The 18,754-nt window shown below is 41.1% G+C and overlaps 1 protein-coding gene across 1 annotated transcript in view; it reads right to left on the reverse strand.

Moving 5' to 3' along the window:
- Positions 1–18,412, reverse strand: part of ADAM12 (ADAM metallopeptidase domain 12) — a 319,094-nt gene extending 300,682 nt beyond the window's left edge. The window contains exon 1 of the mRNA XM_087725973.1: positions 18,206–18,412. Within this exon, the coding sequence (XP_087582099.1) occupies positions 18,206–18,320 (115 nt within the window). The 5' untranslated portion in view covers positions 18,321–18,412. The remainder of the gene's footprint in view (positions 1–18,205) is intronic.
- Between the last annotated feature and the right edge of the window lie 342 nt (positions 18,413–18,754).

An 18,754-nucleotide genomic window follows, 5' to 3' on the forward strand; every position in this document is an offset into this window, starting at 1 on the left:
TCTGTCCAAAGACATCTTGGTAGTCATGTGGCTGGCATGACTAAATGTTGAAGGTGCATGGAATGCTGTCTTATTTTCTTTTGATTCTCGAAATAAGCAATTCGTCTTATTTTCAGGGATATATTATTGTGTTATGTCAAGAGCCGAGGTGGTGCAGTGGTTAGGGTGCAGTACTGCAGGCCACTTCAGCTGACTGCTATCTGCAGTTCAGCGGTTCAAATCTCACCTGTTCAAGGTTGACTCAGCCTTCCATCCTTCCGAGGTGGGTGAAATGAGGACCCAGACTGTGGGGGCGATATGCTGACTCTGTAAACCGCTTAGAGAGGGCTGAAAGCCCTATGAAGCGGTATATAAGTTTAACTGCTATTGCTATTGTTGAGATGGAGGAAGTGGTGAGCATGGCTGCTGCTGTGTTGTAATATTTTCGGGGATCACTATTTTCAGGGGAGGGCTTATTTTTGGGGAAAACATGGTAGATTGGCAGAAGCTGGGACAAGTAACGGGAGCTCACCCCATTATGTAGTACTAGGGATTTGAACCACTGAACTGCCAACCTTTCAATCAACAAGCTCAGCATCATAGCCACTGAGCCACCTTACTATATAAGGATATTTCAATTTAAGGAGATGATTCAGTTTTCCTACCACCACTGCAAATCTATTTGTGCAAGCCATTATAACAAAAGCAACAATTTATTCTTCAGAAAAGAATAAGCCAAGACCTAATAATTATTAGATTTAGAACTGCCCATTAACAGGTACAATCAAATTCAGCATTAGGTGCTTATGCATATGCAAATCTTATTGTTTACAGCTAAAGTTGGCTGTTTCTCCCTCGAAGAATGTATTAACATAGTCCTCATTTTCTTGAAACCATAAATCTTTGTTCATTTATTTCTTATAGTTCTCTATAAAATCAACACTTGTAAAAGTATGTTAGGAATGTTAAAAATTAACTACATCTTTTGATGGGCCTGAAAATGTAAGAGGAATCCGTGTATTTCCGAATGTAATGTTCAGTTCCTTGTGCTTCTAATTAAAATGTATCTCCCCTCTAATTTGACAGGGCTGCCAGCTTCGAACTGATCTACACAGGGGTTTTCTGCAAATCCATTTGATCTTTTATGTTGCTTAGATTCATGACTTCTTACATGAGAAAGATGAGTTCAAACAATCTAGCTAAATAGCCTGCTTAATCAAAAAATATAATGTGCAACACTTCCAATTATGCAATTCAAAGAAAGATTAACGGTTGCCACTTTGTGAATTACTTCCTTCAGTGTTCTAATGTATTGATTAAAAGTACATTTTAACTGTGAAGAACTGTGTCTTCCTTCAAATTCTCTACTCCTTTTAAAAAAAGGTACCTTTGACATGTTAACATGCAGATAGTAATTTAGCAGTGCTAAATTGTCTTTCAAAGAGGAGAGTTAAAATGATACAGTTGTGATGGCTGATTTCACTTCTTGGCCCACTGAACTCTGAATAACACAGGCAAACACAACAGTTGGATCTTCTTAATCTCAGCATAATCTCTGTACCGTAACTTTTGGAAGCCTGCAAAACTATATACAATAAAGTGCTTCATTTCTGTGAACCATATGACTCCATTAGTCATTCGAGCATATATTTGGCTCTTGGTGAAAGAACAGAACTTGTTTAAATGAAGTATTTTGAGCCCTGATTTGTATATTGATGTAGCATTTCTATAAACTCTTGGCTTCTTGTATATTGTCATTGCTTAACCAAATGCCAGAATGTGTTGTGCTTCACCATACCTGGTGTTTTTGAGGGCAAACCATGTCAAAACATAGGATGACTGTATTAAAGAGTTCAAAAATGAGTACTTTGAATGCATAGCAGCTGTGTTTTTCACTTCGCTTCCTTTAATTTGCACTTTTCAATGTGCATTTGTTTTATGAAACAACGTCAATATATTTTAGAAGTGTGTGTACATACAGACATGATTTTTTTTTAAAAAAAACCCAGTATTAACGCTGACATTGTTCAATTGAAGAAGAAATCAGGGCACACAGCCTATGTTATATCACATGGACTTGGCAATGCAAATCTCCAGACTGTAAAAAAATACTCTGAGTCTGATGCACCAAAGAAATATGCAAGAAACATTAGGATAATAGCCAGATTCCTTCAGTACTAAACCAGATGCAATCAATCTGGTGCAAAAAAGGCTTAGGGCTCTTTCAATATGGGTTTTTAAAAACAGAACATTTTACAAATTCATGTAAAATCGGGATTAAATTAGAATCTTTCGTGACCCGACAAATGCGCTAACGTCAAAAGCGCGCCGACAAAACCACGGCGCTAAAACCGCGATGTCAAAAGCGCGCCGACAACAGCGCGCCGACAACAGCGCGCCGACAGAAGCGCGATTTAAGTTAAGGTAAGGTTTAGGGTTAGGTTTAGGGTTAGGTTTAGGGTTGGGTTTAGGGTTAGGTTTAGGGTTAGGTTTAGGGTTAGGTTTAGGGTTAGGTTTAGGGTTAGGTTTAGGGTTAGGTTTAGGGTTAGGTTTAGGGTTAGGTTTAGGGTTAGGTTTAGGGTTAGGTTTAGGGTTAGGTTTAGGGTTAGGTTTAGGGTTAGGTTTAGGGTTAGGTTTAGGGTTAGGTTTAGGGTTAGGTTTAGGGTTAGGTTTAGGGTTAGGTTTAGGGTTAGGTTTAGGGTTAGGTTTAGGGTTAGGTTTAGGGTTAGGTTTAGGGTTAGGTTTAGGGTTAGGTTTAGGGTTAGGTTTAGGGTTAGGTTTAGGGTTAGGTTTAGGGTTAGGTTTAGGGTTAGGTTTAGGGTTAGGTTTAGGGTTAGGTTTAGGGTTAGGTTTAGGGTTAGGTTTAGGGTTAGGTTTAGGGTTAGGTTTAGGGTTAGGTTTAGGGTTAGGTTTAGGGTTAGGTTTAGGGTTAGGTTTAGGGTTAGGTTTAGGGTTAGGTTTAGGGTTAGGTTTAGGGTTAGGTTTAGGGTTAGGTTTAGGGTTAGGTTTAGGGTTAGGTTTAGGGTTAGGTTTAGGGTTAGGTTTAGGGTTAGGTTTAGGGTTAGGTTTAGGTTTAGGGTTAGGTTTAGGGTTAGGTTTAGGGTTAGGTTTAGGGTTAGGTTTAGGGTTAGGTTTAGGGTTAGGTTTAGGGTTAGGTTTAGGGTTAGGTTTAGGGTTAGGTTTAGGGTTAGGTTTAGGGTTAGGTTTAGGGTTAGGTTTAGGGTTAGGTTTAGGGTTAGGTTTAGGGTTAGGTTTAGGGTTAGGTTTAGGGTTAGGTTTAGGGTTAGGTTTAGGGTTAGGTTTAGGGTTAGGTTTAGGGTTAGGTTTAGGGTTAGGTTTAGGGTTAGGTTTAGGGTTAGGTTTAGGGTTAGGTTTAGGGTTAGGTTTAGGGTTAGGTTTAGGGTTAGGTTTAGGGTTAGGTTTAGGGTTAGGTTTAGGGTTAGGTTTAGGGTTAGGTTTAGGGTTAGGTTTAGGGTTAGGTTTAGGGTTAGGTTTAGGGTTAGGTTTAGGGTTAGGTTTAGGGTTAGGTTTAGGGTTAGGTTTAGGGTTACAGCGCGCTTCTGTCGGCGCGCTGTTGTCGGTGCGCTTCAGCGCTCATGCGTCGGCGCAGTTTTGTCAACGCGGTTTTGTCACCGCGGTTTAGTCAGGCGCGCTTTTGTCGTTCGCGCATTTGTGGTGGAACCAGAATCTTTTATCTGTAACTTTCAACTGTGTCGAAAAAGCCTTGTATTCCATAAAAGTGTGGCACAGAATAATCTTATTTCCCAAAGCAGTTGTATACATGAGACCCAATCATTCACATTAATCCCGTAAATATATACCAAAGTAGTAAGGAAGTCATGCTGTTAGTATAAAATATTCAGAGAGAAGCTAGTAGCATTGTGAAAGCTCAGACTTTTTGACTGTTTTTCTCTTGCATTACTTTGTTAGATACTGGCTTGGCTTAGGACACAATAACTTTGGCAGAAATTCTCTAGTCAAAGAACAAAGCAAATTTTAAAAAGAATAGTCCTGCACCATAAAAGGTGAGCACATGGACACATCGTTCGTCCTATTAGCATTCTGCTTACAATGTGAAGGCATGCTTGCATCGCGACAGAAGAGTTTCTGCTTGCTACTTTTCAGGACAAATATAATATTTCTTTCAACAAATGCTTCTGGGTTTGCAGGAAATGCTATTTACAACCAGCTTAATTCTTCAAGCAATGCACCACGACACAAATGCAGTAGGAGCTATTTTGGACTGAATAGTAGCTCTTATTCAACATTTCACTATAATTATCCCTTCTGAAACTTTACATTTATAACCGAAAGTAGGCTTTTTGTGGAACATAGAAAGCCATAGGTAGTTATAGTGGATAAAAGCCCATAATCAGCTTAAAAATATTTTATGTTAGCAATATCTTGGCTTTTAAGAGGGTTTTACAGGGTCAATTGTGCCTCTGGAATGTTGTAATATAGAATTTTATAAAACCCTGAAACGTATAAAATGCATGAATGCATGGTTAGGTGGTTGGGATCCAAATGTTTCTAACTTTTGTAAATGCCGATATCTGGCATTTTGTTTGTTTAATGTGATATCAAGCAAAGATTGAAAGGAATTTTCATATAGGAACAAATACCAAATTATATACTACCTCCTGAAACAATGCATTCGTCTTGAATGCTAGGAGTGCGTGACCTGACAAATGCACGTACGACAAAACCGCACCGACAGAACCACGGCACGAAAACCATGACGTCATCAACGCGCCGACAAGAGAGCGCCGACAAGAGCGCGCCGACAGAAGCATGATTTAAGTTAAGGTAAGGGTTAGGTTCAGGGTTAGGTTTAGGGTTAGGTTTAGGGTTAGGGTTAGGTTAGATTTAGAGCGCGCTTCTGTCGGTGCACTGATGTCGGCATGCTTCTGCGCTCATTCGTCGGGGTGGTTTAGAACTCGCGATTTTCTCGCCACGGTTTCGTCGGGCGCGCTTTTGTCGGTGAACCCTAGGAGTGTACTCCTGTGATGTAATAGTGTTTTAAAAGTTTTTGTCTGGCTTGATTTCCAGGGGAGAAATGGTGAACTGAAGATGGCTCCACCAGAAAGAATGAGATGGACCTGATAATGGATTTAAAAATGACAGATTAGAAGAATCATATGGAAAATGTTGCTACCTTGGACATAAAAAAGAAACCCATTGTCTTAATAAATTAAAAGGCATATCTAAATAACAAGCCAAGAGAGTGATGTGGATAATTCTCTTAAATTGGATTTACAAAAGACTATTGTTAAAGCTTTGAAGAATTTTGTAAGAAAGGAAAAAGAAAAAAATAAATTAAATCAAGTTTCAGGACATTATATGAATTGATAAAGGATCGAGACTGTGAAAAGTAAAAGAAAGGAATATAAAGTTGGTTTATATAATCAAAGTTAAAATAGGAATGTTGGTCTCTCTGGTAATCCTTAATGCAGATTTCCCCAACCTTTCTGGCTTTGCGGACCAGAGGGGGGATGTTTCTATGTGAATGGTGCATGCAGTTCCATTTGCCAGCATTTACACAAGCAGATTTTCATTTGCACAAGCTGTCCCCACTGCTTGCACAAGTGGAGATCTGTATATGTGTGTGGTCACCCACCACTTCCATGGCCTGGAACAATTTGGAACAATTCAAGGCCCTGTAGTGGGTCACGGCCGGGGGTTGGAGACCCCTGCCTTAATGGACATTTGCTGATGAGGACTGAATGAAAGGGCTTTAAGGATTTGTTCATAACTAAGAGATGGAAAACGACGGGAAGGGATCACTTGTAGCTCAACAGAAAGAAATAAGTCACTAAAATTGTTTATATTTGTTTTAAATGAAGATTTTTATACACCGTATTTTTCAGAGTATATTTTTCCCTCAAAAAAGAGGCTGAAAATCTGGGTGCGTCTTATACACTGAATACAGCATTTTTTGCCTCCCAAAACCCCTCCCTTCACCAAAAATGGGCATGCATAGCTTATAGGAGGCTTTCAGAGTGCTCCTGGAAGCTGGTGAGGGCAGAAATGAGCGGAAAATGGGCCATGTTTGCTCAATTTTGCCCACCCCCCAGCTCCCAGGAGTACTCTATAAGCTTCTTAAAGGCTATCCATGCCCCCCCTTTTTTATACAAAAAATGGGCCGTTTTTTGCTTGTTTTTGTCCTCCCCACCCCCCAGGAGCACTCTACAAGCCTCCTAAGGGCTATTCATGCCCCCTTTTTTGAAAAAAAAATGGGCCTGTTTTTGCAAAAAACGGGCCATTTTGGGGAGGTTTGCAGAATGCAAAAACTTTTTTTTTTAATTTGCCTCTTCAAAACCTTGGTACATTTTATACTCCAGTGCATCTTATAATCCGAAAAATATGGTTGTTCTTTTTTTTTACTTTGTTATATTTTATTTTCTGTGCCTTCTATTTTTTTCATTCATTCTTTCAATTTTTTAAAGTTTGTGTTTGTTTTTATCTTTCCGACTTTAATTTTTAATAAAAATTAGTATTAAAATTTCCTCTAATCTTTGTGAAAGAAAAATATCTTGAAATGTGGATAATTTGATGAACAATTTAAAATGGGAGTCCTCTGCCTGTAGCCTTCCCAACACTTCCTGTACTTTCTTGGTGACGTAATTTTATAGCTATTTTACTTATAAAAGTGGAATAAAAGCTATGTGGCCAAACGTAAGGTTGTAAAAGTTTGCACATGTCAAATTAGATAAACTCAGGGGGTTCTAACCACTTCTTTGAGCACATACAGTAAGGGAGTGACAAGGCCAATGACAAATTGGTTCCATTTATTTTTTCTGTTTCTATCCCTCTTAAAGGGAATGGAGCAAGGCCAGCAGTAGCAGAATTATGCACCACCCAAGGGATGGTTTCAATGGTTCTGGGTGAAAAAAAGGAAAGGTTTTCTTTTTAACTAAATGTACATGTTCCAGTGCCAAAGCATTGACAGTGAGAGTAATCAAAAGCTATCTATCTTTTTTAAGGCCCAAGTTACAGAAAACCTGAGATCTTCTAGGCAACACTGTAAATGTCCAAGGGAGAGATATTGTTCTCGAAAGGATCTAAATTGTCACAGCACGATAAAAGGGGGGAGGGGGAGAATAAAGAAGAGTTAGATTGGAGCATATCAAAGAACACACTGATGATACCTATGAAATTCTTGAAGACAGAAATGAGCACAACAGTATATTCCATTTAGTTTCCCCAAAACACAAAAGCAGTCCTAATTTTTTTTCATGACAATACCTACAAAAGCTTTCAGTTAAGGCTGCATGGCTTAATTATGGTTCACCGACAAATGCGCGCTGGACAAAGTGCGCTGTCGAAACCGCGGGAAAAACCCGCGAGTTCGAAATCGCGCTGACAAATGAGCGCAGAAGCGCGCCGACAACAGCGCGCCGACAGAAGCACTCTCTAAACCTAACCCTAAAGGTAACCCTAAACCTAACCCTGAACCTAACCCTAACCCTAACCCTAACCCTAACCCTAACCCTAACCCTTACCCTTACCCTTACCCTAACCCTTACCTTAACCGTAATCGCGCTTCTGTCGCCGCTCTTTTGTCGGTGCGCCTTTGTGGGCACGCTGTCGATGTCGCGGTTTTATCGCCACGGTTTTGTCAGTGCGCTGTTGTCGGGCGCGCATTTGTCGGGTCACGCTTAATTATTGCTGTGCCAAGTAAAAGGTTGTTGGGATTTTTGTTATACAACTATTTTAAATTTAAAAATAGGAGTAGCGAACCAAGTTTGTAAGCTGCTCAGATTGGTTGGACCACAGCAACTGTACTAAATATGTGTACACTAAACACAGTATATGAGGAAAAGTGATGAAGGAAAATTGATATTGCTCCAGGAATGTCTTTCAATATTTTATATTCAATGTATTAACCCTTCTCCATGTCGAACCTAATAACATTATACAGATTTTGCTCATTTCCAATAGAGGCTTAGATACAAGGTGTTTTCTTTCACCTAGAATTATTCCCTTCTAGGTTTGAATCCAAATTAAATCTGAGGATCCTATGGAAACTGTAGGCATCTAATTTATTGGGAGTTCCCAGATGGACAATCTCCCAGTTTTATTCTTCAACTTTTCACATACGTAGCTCTTTCCATTTCCCCCCCCCCTAATTTTTCAGAAACCCTGGCTAAAAATGGAGTGAGTATAAGGGGCTTAATATGTAACATCAGTATAAAGTATGAACATAAAAATAAAACTTATTCAATTCTCATGTGTGTGCACATATCAACTTTTATGATTTATTCTAGAATCACACACTTCATATACAATGTCAGATGTGGGTATCTTTAAATATTTTCGCTGTATATTCATCATATTTTTCAACCTGTCCCTTATTTCTATTCCACCTTTCACTGTTCATGCATAGATGTCATTAATTACGTTTCTTTTCTCAAGATGAGTCCTTAAGTGCCTGGCTATCAGGGGTGGGTTTCAACCGGTTCGCGGCAGTCCCCGCGAACCGGTTGGTCGGCGAACCCGGAAGTAAGTAACTTCCGGGAACGGCAAAGGGCCCACCCGCCCGCCCGCGCTCCTTACCGGTCTTTGAAGGCTTCTGCGCTTCCACGCAGGCGCACGGCACATACAGCACCTGCGCGATTCTCTGCGAGCAGCTGGATGGCACATACAGCACCTGCGCGAGTCTCCGCGAGCAGCTGGAGCATCGCGCAGGCGCTAAGATGCATGCGTGAACTGCGCGCGTGCACGAGGACGCCGCCAGCCCCGTTCCAACCGAACCGGTTGGAACGGGATTAGCAACCCACCCCTGCTGGCTATCAACTGATAACATACACACTTTTTCAAATGTTCATTTGTTTTCAGCTCTGTATTAATATATACATTGCACTATAATTTGGCAATCCTTAGTTCTCTACATCTTCACAGGAAAACATACATAAGGACAGAAAGCCTGCAGCATGGCAAGCTAGCTATCTGGTTCCACAATTTCAAACAAGAGCTACCCCTTCTCCCTGGTACTAATAGGTCCCAATACCTTCTCTCTCATCTTTTGTAAATTGGTGAATTGAACTGAATTAAATCCATTTAAATTAAATTGAATAAAATAAATAGCAATAGCAGTTAGACTTATATACTGCTTCATAGGGCTTTCAGCCCTCTCTAAGCGGTTTACAGAGTCAGCATATCGTCCCCAACAATCCGGGTCCTCATTTTACCCACCTCGGAAGGATGGAAGGCTGAGATTTGAACAGCCGAACTGCTGAACTGCAGTCAGCTGAAGTAGCCTGCAGTGCTGCATTTAACCACTGCGCCATCTCGGCTGAGTTGGAATTATCTACCAGCATGGTGATGTTCTGGCTATCCTGCCTTTCTCTCCTTTAGGCAAGATGCAAATCAGTTAAGATCTTGTTATTGGGTAAATTAATAGACATATTAAACTGGAAGAGTTATACCCACAGAAAGTGGTATATGCTTGCAAATATACTCAGAGTCTTTTCAAGATGTACCAGGCTGTGAAGCGATAAAGAATTTACAGAAACCATCATTCCAACAAGTATTGTGTGCTCCCTGAGGTTATTTAGTATTTTTTTAGTATTTTATTGGAATTTATAGGCCGCCCTTTTCCCTGAGGGGACTCAGGGCGGCTTACAATCAAAAAAAAAGGGGGGGGTGCAAATACAAAAACAGTAGGTGAATAAAATAAGACAATAAAGACACAACTTGCATTCAACATTCAACACTCGGGTGGGGCGAATTAGGACTAGGGGTCCTGGGCGTCGCGGTTAGTGTCGTCTTGTCTTCAGGCATTCGGAGCGGTGGAATCCGGCGGTTATGATGTTGTTGGATATGGACACAAACAGGAATATTCTAATTATGCCCACAAAGGTGAATGACCTCTACAGATGGATGAAGATTCATCTATCAGCTACAACAGGGGTTGGGAACTGTGGCCGTTTTATGACTTGTGGACTTCAACTCCAAGAATTCTGCAGCCAGCTCAGGAATTCTGGAAGTTGAAGTCCACAAGTCATAAGGGGGCCATAATTCCCCACCTCTGAGTTACAATACAGCTATAATACTGTGGTAGTTCAACCTTGCCTATAAAAAGAGAACTGAAGAAAGGAGAAGTTAGAAATCCTAACAACAGACAGAGGGTAGGAGTAGGGGAGAAGTAAGGGAAGGAAGAAGGGGAAGGAGAGGAGGAAGGAAGGAAGTAGAGAAGGAAGGGAGGGAGAAAAGAAAGAGAAAATAAGGTGGTGTCATAGCAAGTGTGAAGGATGGTAAACAATACATTCCAAATTATACCTTATACCCTTTTAAATGGAATAATAATAATATAAGAATGGCAAAGAAAAAGAATAACTATGTGAATATATACCTATAACTGCATGTAAGAGAATAGATGACAGTAAAAATATAAAGCACAATATAGGAAAATAATACTTGATCATAAGTAGCTAAGTATAAATAAATAAAGAAATGTATATAAAAATGGATAATGAGTAACGAGATTACGAACGCAAGATAGAAATGTATAGAAGGGAAAATACTAACTGCAAAGAAACCTTTCCGGAACTGCTGTATGATATACGATGGAGCTTATCGTTCCTATGTTGTTTTTAAGTCGTGTGGTTATTTTTGTTAATGTGTTTATGTGTTCTGTTGATGTGCTTATGTGTATAAAATAAAAAATAATAATAATAAAAAAGAAATCCTACCTTTCTGTCCGTTGAAGATCATATCAAAAAAATTTCCCTCTCCCTGGCCAATGCAAGAAGGATTTATTGTTATGTCATCTTTGTGTGGTTAAAAGACTCAATATGAGATATTTATATTCCTAAAATAAAGCATTTAAAATTTCCTAGTGCTTCTCCTGATATTGTTGGATGGTGTTCAGAGTCATTGGAAAGAAGAAGAAAAAACTAAATGAAGAATAGAAAAGAGACATGGCAAGGCAAAGTATTACATGGTCAGTACACAAACTAGGAGGTAAAGCAAATAAGAAGACTTGGCTATGAGCAGGAAAGTTGGGGAGAAAGGGACAGAATTGTATTGTATTTAATAGATTTATAGGCCGCCCAATCCCGGAGGACTCCGGGCGGCTTACAGAAAGAAACAAATCCTAAGAAAATACAAAGAATTAAAAAAGAACAGAGAGAATAGATTAAAACCACATCATGCACCCAATCTGGTCGGGGCTGGACCTCAGTCATGAGGTCAACAGCCCCAGGCCTGCTGGAATAGCCAGGTTTTAATGGCCTTTCGGAAGGCCATGAGAGTGGGCAGGGTCTGGATCTCAGGGGGAAGTTCGTTCCATAGAGTCGGAGGGGCTACAGAGAAGGCCCTCCTCCGGAGAGCCGCCAGCTGACATTGCCTGGCTGACGGCACCTGAAGAAGGCCCATCCTGTGCGATCTTATCGGCCGTTGGGAGGCGTGACCCATCAAAAGCGCGTTCCACAAAAGCGCGGTCGACGAAATCGTGTATGTGACGTCATCACAACGCGATGAAAAAGATCGAAAAATTGAAATAAAAAATAAATTACAGCAAGCCGATTCACATAAAGGTAAGGGTTAGGTTAAGGGTTAGGGTTAGAGCGTTAGCGTTACGTTTAGCGTTAGGTTAAGGGTTAGCGTTAGGTTTTTCGTTACGTTAAGGGTTAGGTTTAGGGTTAGGTTAAGGGTTAGGTTTAGGGTTAGGTTTGGGGGGGTTAGGGTAAGTTTTTACATTTTTCGATCTTTTTCGTCGCGCTGTGATGACGTCACATACGCGCTTTCATCGACCGCGATTTTGTCGTCCGTGGTTTTGTGGTGGAACCGTTGGGAGGTATGCGGCAGTAGGCGGACTCGCAGGCTGCACAAGACCGGGCCTTAAGAACAAATACTCACAAAGCCAGAATTGAGAAGACAGCAACAGAAAATGCTTTTTCTGCAACCTAGTTAGCGTCTGCCAGATGACTACAGAGACTGATTACAAACAATGGCATGATAAAATAGCAATTGTGGTATATTGGATTGACTGCAAGAAATGCCATTTACCCGCCAGCAAAGAATCGGTGGGATTATAAAACAGACAAAATAATAGCAAATGAAGAAGCTAAAATATTAGAATACTATCAGACAAGCACTTGCCACATAATACTTCAGACCTAACAACTATTGATAAAACAAAAGAAGTCTTGAATAGTAGAGGTGCCAGTACATGAAGACAGCAGAATATAAAAGAACAAACTGGAGAATATCACCAAGACCTGCAAATAGAATTAGACGGACTCTGGAAAAAGAAAGCAAAGGTAGTACCAATGTTAAAATCAGTGGTGGGTTTCAAAAACCTACTCTGTGGGTGTGGCCTCCTTTGTGGGAGTGGCTTGCCGCCCATGTGACCGGATGGGAGTGGCTTGCTGCCCATGTGACCGGATATGAAGATGCCGATGACACTTGTCAGAACCACCTTAAATTACCTCACACACAGCACTGGCATGCATAAGAATAGGATGTACACCTGTTTTTTAAAAGGCATCTTTGGTTTGCGTTAAAACAACTTCAACACACGCACAATGTTCTGATTGCACCACAAACGCAATAGTCATCCTTACCTTTCATAGAGGCACTGAGTTTTATAAATAGGAGCATGATAGTGTAGAATAATCATATCCAAGGACCAGTGGTGGGTTTCAAAAATGTTTGGAACCTCTTCTGTAGGTGTGGCCTGCTTTCCGGGTCCACTGGTGGAACCTCTTCTAACCGGTTCAGTAGATTTGACGAACCGGTTCTACCGAATAGGTGCGAACTGGTAGGAACCAACCTCTGATTAAAATGCACCAATATTAATACATTCCATGGATGCAATCCCAAAATATCTGGGACTGAACACCACACAGATTGACAAAACCATCATCAGATAGTTGCCAATGGCGGCTTTACTTAGAACAGGTCACATCCTGCAACAATATGTTTACCACATCAAAGAACACTTGCTTATCCCAAGTCCTTGGAAGGATTCAACAGGTAGACAAAAATGCAGAATCTAAACATCTGACTGTGTGACCAACCATAATTCATGGCTTTATGCTTTGACGCTGCTTAAGGAAGAAGCAGAAGAAGTCAAACCACTTGTAGCATAGATTTCTAACCACCTTTAGCGCCACGGTTTCAGGCAAGAAGGTAAGCCTAAATTACAGGCTAAAGTAAGAGCCGAGGTGGCGCAGTGGTTAAATGCAGCACTGCAGGCTACTTCAGCTGACTGCAGTTCTGCAGTTCAGCGGTTCTAATCTCACCGGCTCAGGGTTGACTCAGCCTTCCATCCTTCCGAGGTGGGTAAAATGAGGACCCGGATTGTTGTTGGGGGCAATATGCTGACTCTGTAAACCGCTTAGAGAGGGCCGAAAGCCCTATGAAGCGGTATATAAGTCTAACTGCTATTGCTATTGCTATTGCTACATACTAGCACAATTCTACCCTAGCTACTTAATGCTTTCCTCAAAAGAAGAAGATCATCTTGGTCAAAACGTCTGGAGATGTTCTAATATTGCTCAGTCTGAAGCATCAGCTAGAATAGTTTGAATTTGGACGTTCTCCAGGGAGGAAGATAAAGGCATGTTGAGTTTAGGCTGATCCATTGTTGGAGGTGTTCAAATTGGCCATCATTCAAGAGCAGGAAATCTTCAGCACTCCTGGACATTCCCCAAAGAAAACCACAAGAATGGGAATTTCTGGCCTTTACTCTGTCCCTGTAGATATTGTAGTTTTTCTCCATCTACTACTTTCTTCAAGCCCTATTTGTGGCATGAAGAATGATGTCAGACATGGGCCTCAATGGGAGGTATAGTATCAGTGGTGCCCACTTTGGTCTCTCTGAGATAAATGAAAACAGGCTTAGTTGGCAAATTAAGTGCTCACAGTCCTGTGCAATGTTTTGTTCCACAGGTCTTTCCCAATATCAACACAATGTATTTTTTGACAATTTATAACATGTCCAAGTGGTTCCACCACAAAATCGCGGAGGACAAAATCGCGCTCGACGAAAGCGCACATTTGACGTCATCACAGCGCGACGAAAACATCGCACTGTGATCGAAAAATGTAAAAATAAAGCTAAAACCTTACCCTAACCCCCCCAAACCTAACCCTAACCCTAACCCTAAACCTAACCCTTAACCTAACCCTAAATCTAACCCTAAACCTAACCGTTAACATAACGCTAAACCTAATGCTAACCCTTAACCTAACGCTAAACCTAACCCTAAACCTAACCCTTACCTTTATGTGAATCGGCTTGCTTTAATTTTAATTTTATTTCAATTTTTATTTTTTTTCGTCGCGCTGTGATGACGTCACATGCGCGCTTTCGTCGAGCGCGATTTTGTCCTCTGCGCTTTTGACGGGTCACGGTCCAAGTAAAACCCAAACTTCTTTATGAGAAGATGACTTCGTTTTCTTTTCTGCAAATATCTTCTTTTCTTATAGCAAATATCCAGTATATAAGTGACTGTAAAATGGAATGTGAATGTGAAAATGAATAAAATATATTTGTAAAAAAAAAAGAAGATGACTTCGTTCATGAGATGACAGTGGAGTGAATATTGCTAATATTCACTTCATGTTACTTCTAATGTAGCTTGTTCCATCTCCCAATCTTATTGCTAATATCTACTACTTTTTCAATGCATCTATACATCTGAATAGTACATCTGTTCCAGATTTCAGATCAGATTTAAAAACTCAGAAGCATTCATATCATTCTAAATAAAAACACAGCAAAGCATTGAAATCAAGCCTAGACTAGGAACATAACAACAACAATAACAACAGCAATGTAAAATTCCTACTAACTAATGTATTACGAATGTCTTGGAGAATAGTTTTGGGAACAAATCCCAAAGTCAGGACAATTACTAAACAGACTCCTAATAATCCCATATCATGATTAAGACAGTATTTTAAAGTTCTCGGAAAATTCTACATAGGTTTGTAAAGCTATTACTGTAAAGAATAAAAATGCTTCTTCATTGCCATAGCAGACTAGATAATGGGTTTTTACTAAAATTTGCTTGCATTTGTTTCGATTTATTATCTGTTTATATTTAAATGTCTCCCAACCACCTTCATAAAACTTAGCCCAGCTCACAAGTTGGTTTTGTTCAATAGTACCTACTAATTCACTATTACTTTGCAACTATTTCTGCACCACACAGATTAGGGCTTCAAAAGGTCCAGAACCAAGACAAGCAGAATAAGAACAGCTTTTAAGGATCTTTTAAGCCAGTGACCTTTATATATCCTGAACTCTTGCAAAAGAGAAATTCACCATCATTCTAATTCTCCATAAAAAGGGAACTGATTTGAACAAGCAACATATTCTAAATCTTTCACCTTCACCCCAATAATCTTTTGCCACAGAGAAGAGTATTAAATCGAATGTGTGTCATACAAGAGAGCTGGAACAATTGCACGACAGCTGCTATGATGGATGTAAAATCCTAAACTGACTTAGATCCAAGAAGCTTAGCAGAAAGGAATGTTTGTTCTCCAAGAAAAAAATGCTTGGCTGATTCTGCAATATTAGGAATGAGATAGCTTCTTTCACTTCAGACTGGGCAACATAACTTTCTATTTGTCCTGCTCATTCAACACAAAACACAAATACTGAAGAAAAAAAAGGCATTCATCTCTGGAGGAAGCCTGGACAAAGAATCTTCCTTCAGACCATAGCAATTAAATAGAAAATAGCTGTGGAATTGAAAAATAATTATGTTTTATAAGTAAAACATATTGCATATTGTTTTTATATTAAAGGAGTGTGTCAATTTGCCAATGTGTTTGCATTTTAGACAGTCCAGTTCAATTATTGATTAATCTAGACTGAGATGCACACATGATTTAACTTTCAACAAGTGCAGTATTTTGGCATACCAGAATAAAACTGTTCCAATTTTTCGAACTTATTTTGTTATGGCATCATATGGCTTGCAAGGGGAAGAAAGTGTGGGTGATAATCACACTGTCCGTTATTTCAGGTTTACAGTTAGATATGATTATTATATTAGAATTAAAAAATTAAGCAACAAAGCTCCTCCTTTCAGTAATTTAGTATACTTTAAGGACAACGGGATACTTTACAGAGTTTGTTCCCAAAGTAATTATTTTAAATATAGTTCTACTTTGAAAAAAAGTTAAAGAGTATAATCTTACTTAATTTTACTGGGGAGACTAACTCTACTGAATTGCATCTTAGGCTGTTTCTGAACTTCTGTAGGATATTAATTACTCTCAATTACATCAGTGTAATCCCATTTTAAAAAGTGGGAAACAGTTTAAACATGCAGGTCAGTCAACATTTTCTTATATTCTTGCTGGACTCAACTCTATCCAGACATAAATTCTAGCTATGTCAACGGAAACAGGCAGAGGATTATAATCTAACAATCCCATGGAAAAAGGCCTTGTTTTCAGCAGTGTAACTCTTAACAAGGATGTATAGAAATAAAAAAAGATGAAGGTATGCTTCTACTTGCAAATGATAGCAATGCCAAGAAAAGACAAGGGAGAATGCATTATGTGGATAATTAAGCCGACATTTATAGCTAAATGTTAAACAGGTACCATGATGCTCCATGAAACTACTAAGCCATCACGTCACTGCCTCAGTGTCTCTCAGAGAATGGCACGGTTTATCGTATACAGGTAGTCTTATGACAAATTCCGGTTGTTAAGCGAGACATGTGTTAAGTGAATCACAAGTTGATCAATTGGCAAGTCGGTTGTTTAGGTTAGTCTGGCCCATTGTCTTTGCTTGTCAGAAGGTCACAAAAGGGGATCATGCAACACGGGGACAAGCAACTGGTCATAAATAGGAACCAGTTGCCAAGCACCTGAACTTTGAACATAGGAGCATGGGAACGTTGCAAAGGTCGTTATTTGGGGGGGGGGGGAAACGGTCCTGGATCACTTTTTCCAGTGCTGTGTTGAGTTTGAACAGTCCCGATATGAACTGTTGAGGACTATCTCTATCTACCACAGCAGGAAGAGATTCAGCTGGATAGATTTCTCACACTTGGCGCAAGCCTTCACCTGCTATTACTCATTTCCACTTGACGGCTGTTATCCTGGACAGGAGGGTTGGGCTGAGGATGGTTGTGCTGGAGGAGGAGGAGGAGGAGGAGGAGGAGGAGGAGGAGGAGGAGGAGGAGGAGGAGGAGGAAGAAGAAGAAGAAGAAGAAGAAGAAGAAGAAGAAGAAGAAGAAGAAGAAGAAGAGGAAGAGGAAGAAGAAGAAGGGGAAGGGGGGATAAGTGGTAAGGAAGAAGCCCACCCCCATCCGCACCTACTATCCCCCAGCTAAAGAAGAGTTACGGAGGAGGAGGAGGAGGAGGAGGAGGAGGAGGAGGAGGAGGAGGAGGAGGAGGAGGAAAGAAGAAGAAGAAGAAGAGGAGGAAGAAGAAGAAGAAGAAGAAGAAGAAGAAGAAGAAGAAGAAGAAGAAGAAGAAGAAGAAGAAGAAGAAGAAGAAGAAGAAGAAGAAGAAGAAGAAGAAGAAGAAGAAGAAGAAGAAGAAGAAAGGGGGATAAGTGGTAAGGAAGAAGCCCACCCCCATCCGCATCTACTCTCCCCCAGCTAAAGAAGAGTTACGGAGGAGGAGGAGGAGGAGAAGGAGAAGGAGAAGGAGAAGGAGAAGGAGAAGGAGAAGGAGAAGAAGAAGAAGAAGAAGAAGAAGAAGAAGAAGAAGAAGAAGAAGAAGAAGAAGAAGAAGAAGAAGAAGAAGAAGAAGAAGAGATAAGTGGTAAGGAAGAAGCCCACCCCCATCCGCACCCACTACCCCCCAGCTAAAGAAGAGTTACGGGATGGGCAGCTGAAGGGCATTTCGCCCTAGGAAGGCGGGAGGGGGGCGTGGGAGGGCCAAGGCGAGCCAGCGGGAAGGTCCTTCGCGCCGGGTGAGCGTGGAAAGGTGGCAGCCGCGTCCCTCCTCCACCTCCCATCCTGGGAGCAGGAGCAGCGCCCCGAACTTGCTCCATTCCCCGAAAGTGAGAAATCCAAAGTCAACGTTAGCCAAGAGGAAGGAAGAAGAGAGCCACGCTTCTTTGTCTGGCAGGGCAAAAGGGGGAGAAAAAAAACCCACAACCGCCGTGCAACGGGTGGGCACTCGGGACAGGCTGGCTCCGTCGATAGCGCTCCCTGGCCAAACTTTTTTTTTGGGGGGGGAGCCGTTTGGGGGGCTGCGTGGGTCTTCCCCCTCGAGCCTTGAGGGGTTGCCAACTTACCTCGGGACCCGGGTGCCGGTGTGACGAAGAGGCTGAGCAGCAGGCAGAGGACCTGGCTCGGGGCTCGAGGGAAAGGAAGGCTGCGCTGTCGCCCTGCCTGGAAACGCTCTGACATTCTTAATCCAGGCTGGAAGACAAACTTGGATCAGCTGCTCCCAGCCCCATGAATGCACACAGTTGCGGAGCGAGAGCGAGAGGACTCCTGAAACTCAGGATGTGAGATGTTTCCTGCATGCAGTTCACTCCGAAACCCCTCCCGCTCCCTGCATAGGCTGATGATGAGCTGGGCTTTGGTTTCAATTTTTTTTTAAATTTTAAACTGTTGGTGGGTTGGCTTTTTGCCCTCCTCTCCCTCCCCCTTGGCAAGAACAGATCTGTTGACCCTTTGCAACAACTGAGCAACTCATCCAAGCTGGCAACAGGAGGCACTAAAAATCTTTTTTGAGTGAAAGAAGGCGAAGAAGGGCCCTTGCCAACTTTTACAGTTGTCATGATAATGGAACTAATTGTTGTCTTCTTCTTCTTTGCTTTCCTCCTGCTGCTCCTGAG

Source organism: Thamnophis sirtalis, unplaced genomic scaffold, assembly GCF_051295495.1.
Source record: "Thamnophis sirtalis isolate CommonGarterSnake01/CBP01778 unplaced genomic scaffold, rThaSir2_p1.2 scaffold_11, whole genome shotgun sequence".
Classification (NCBI taxonomy): Eukaryota; Metazoa; Chordata; class Lepidosauria; order Squamata; family Natricidae; genus Thamnophis; species Thamnophis sirtalis.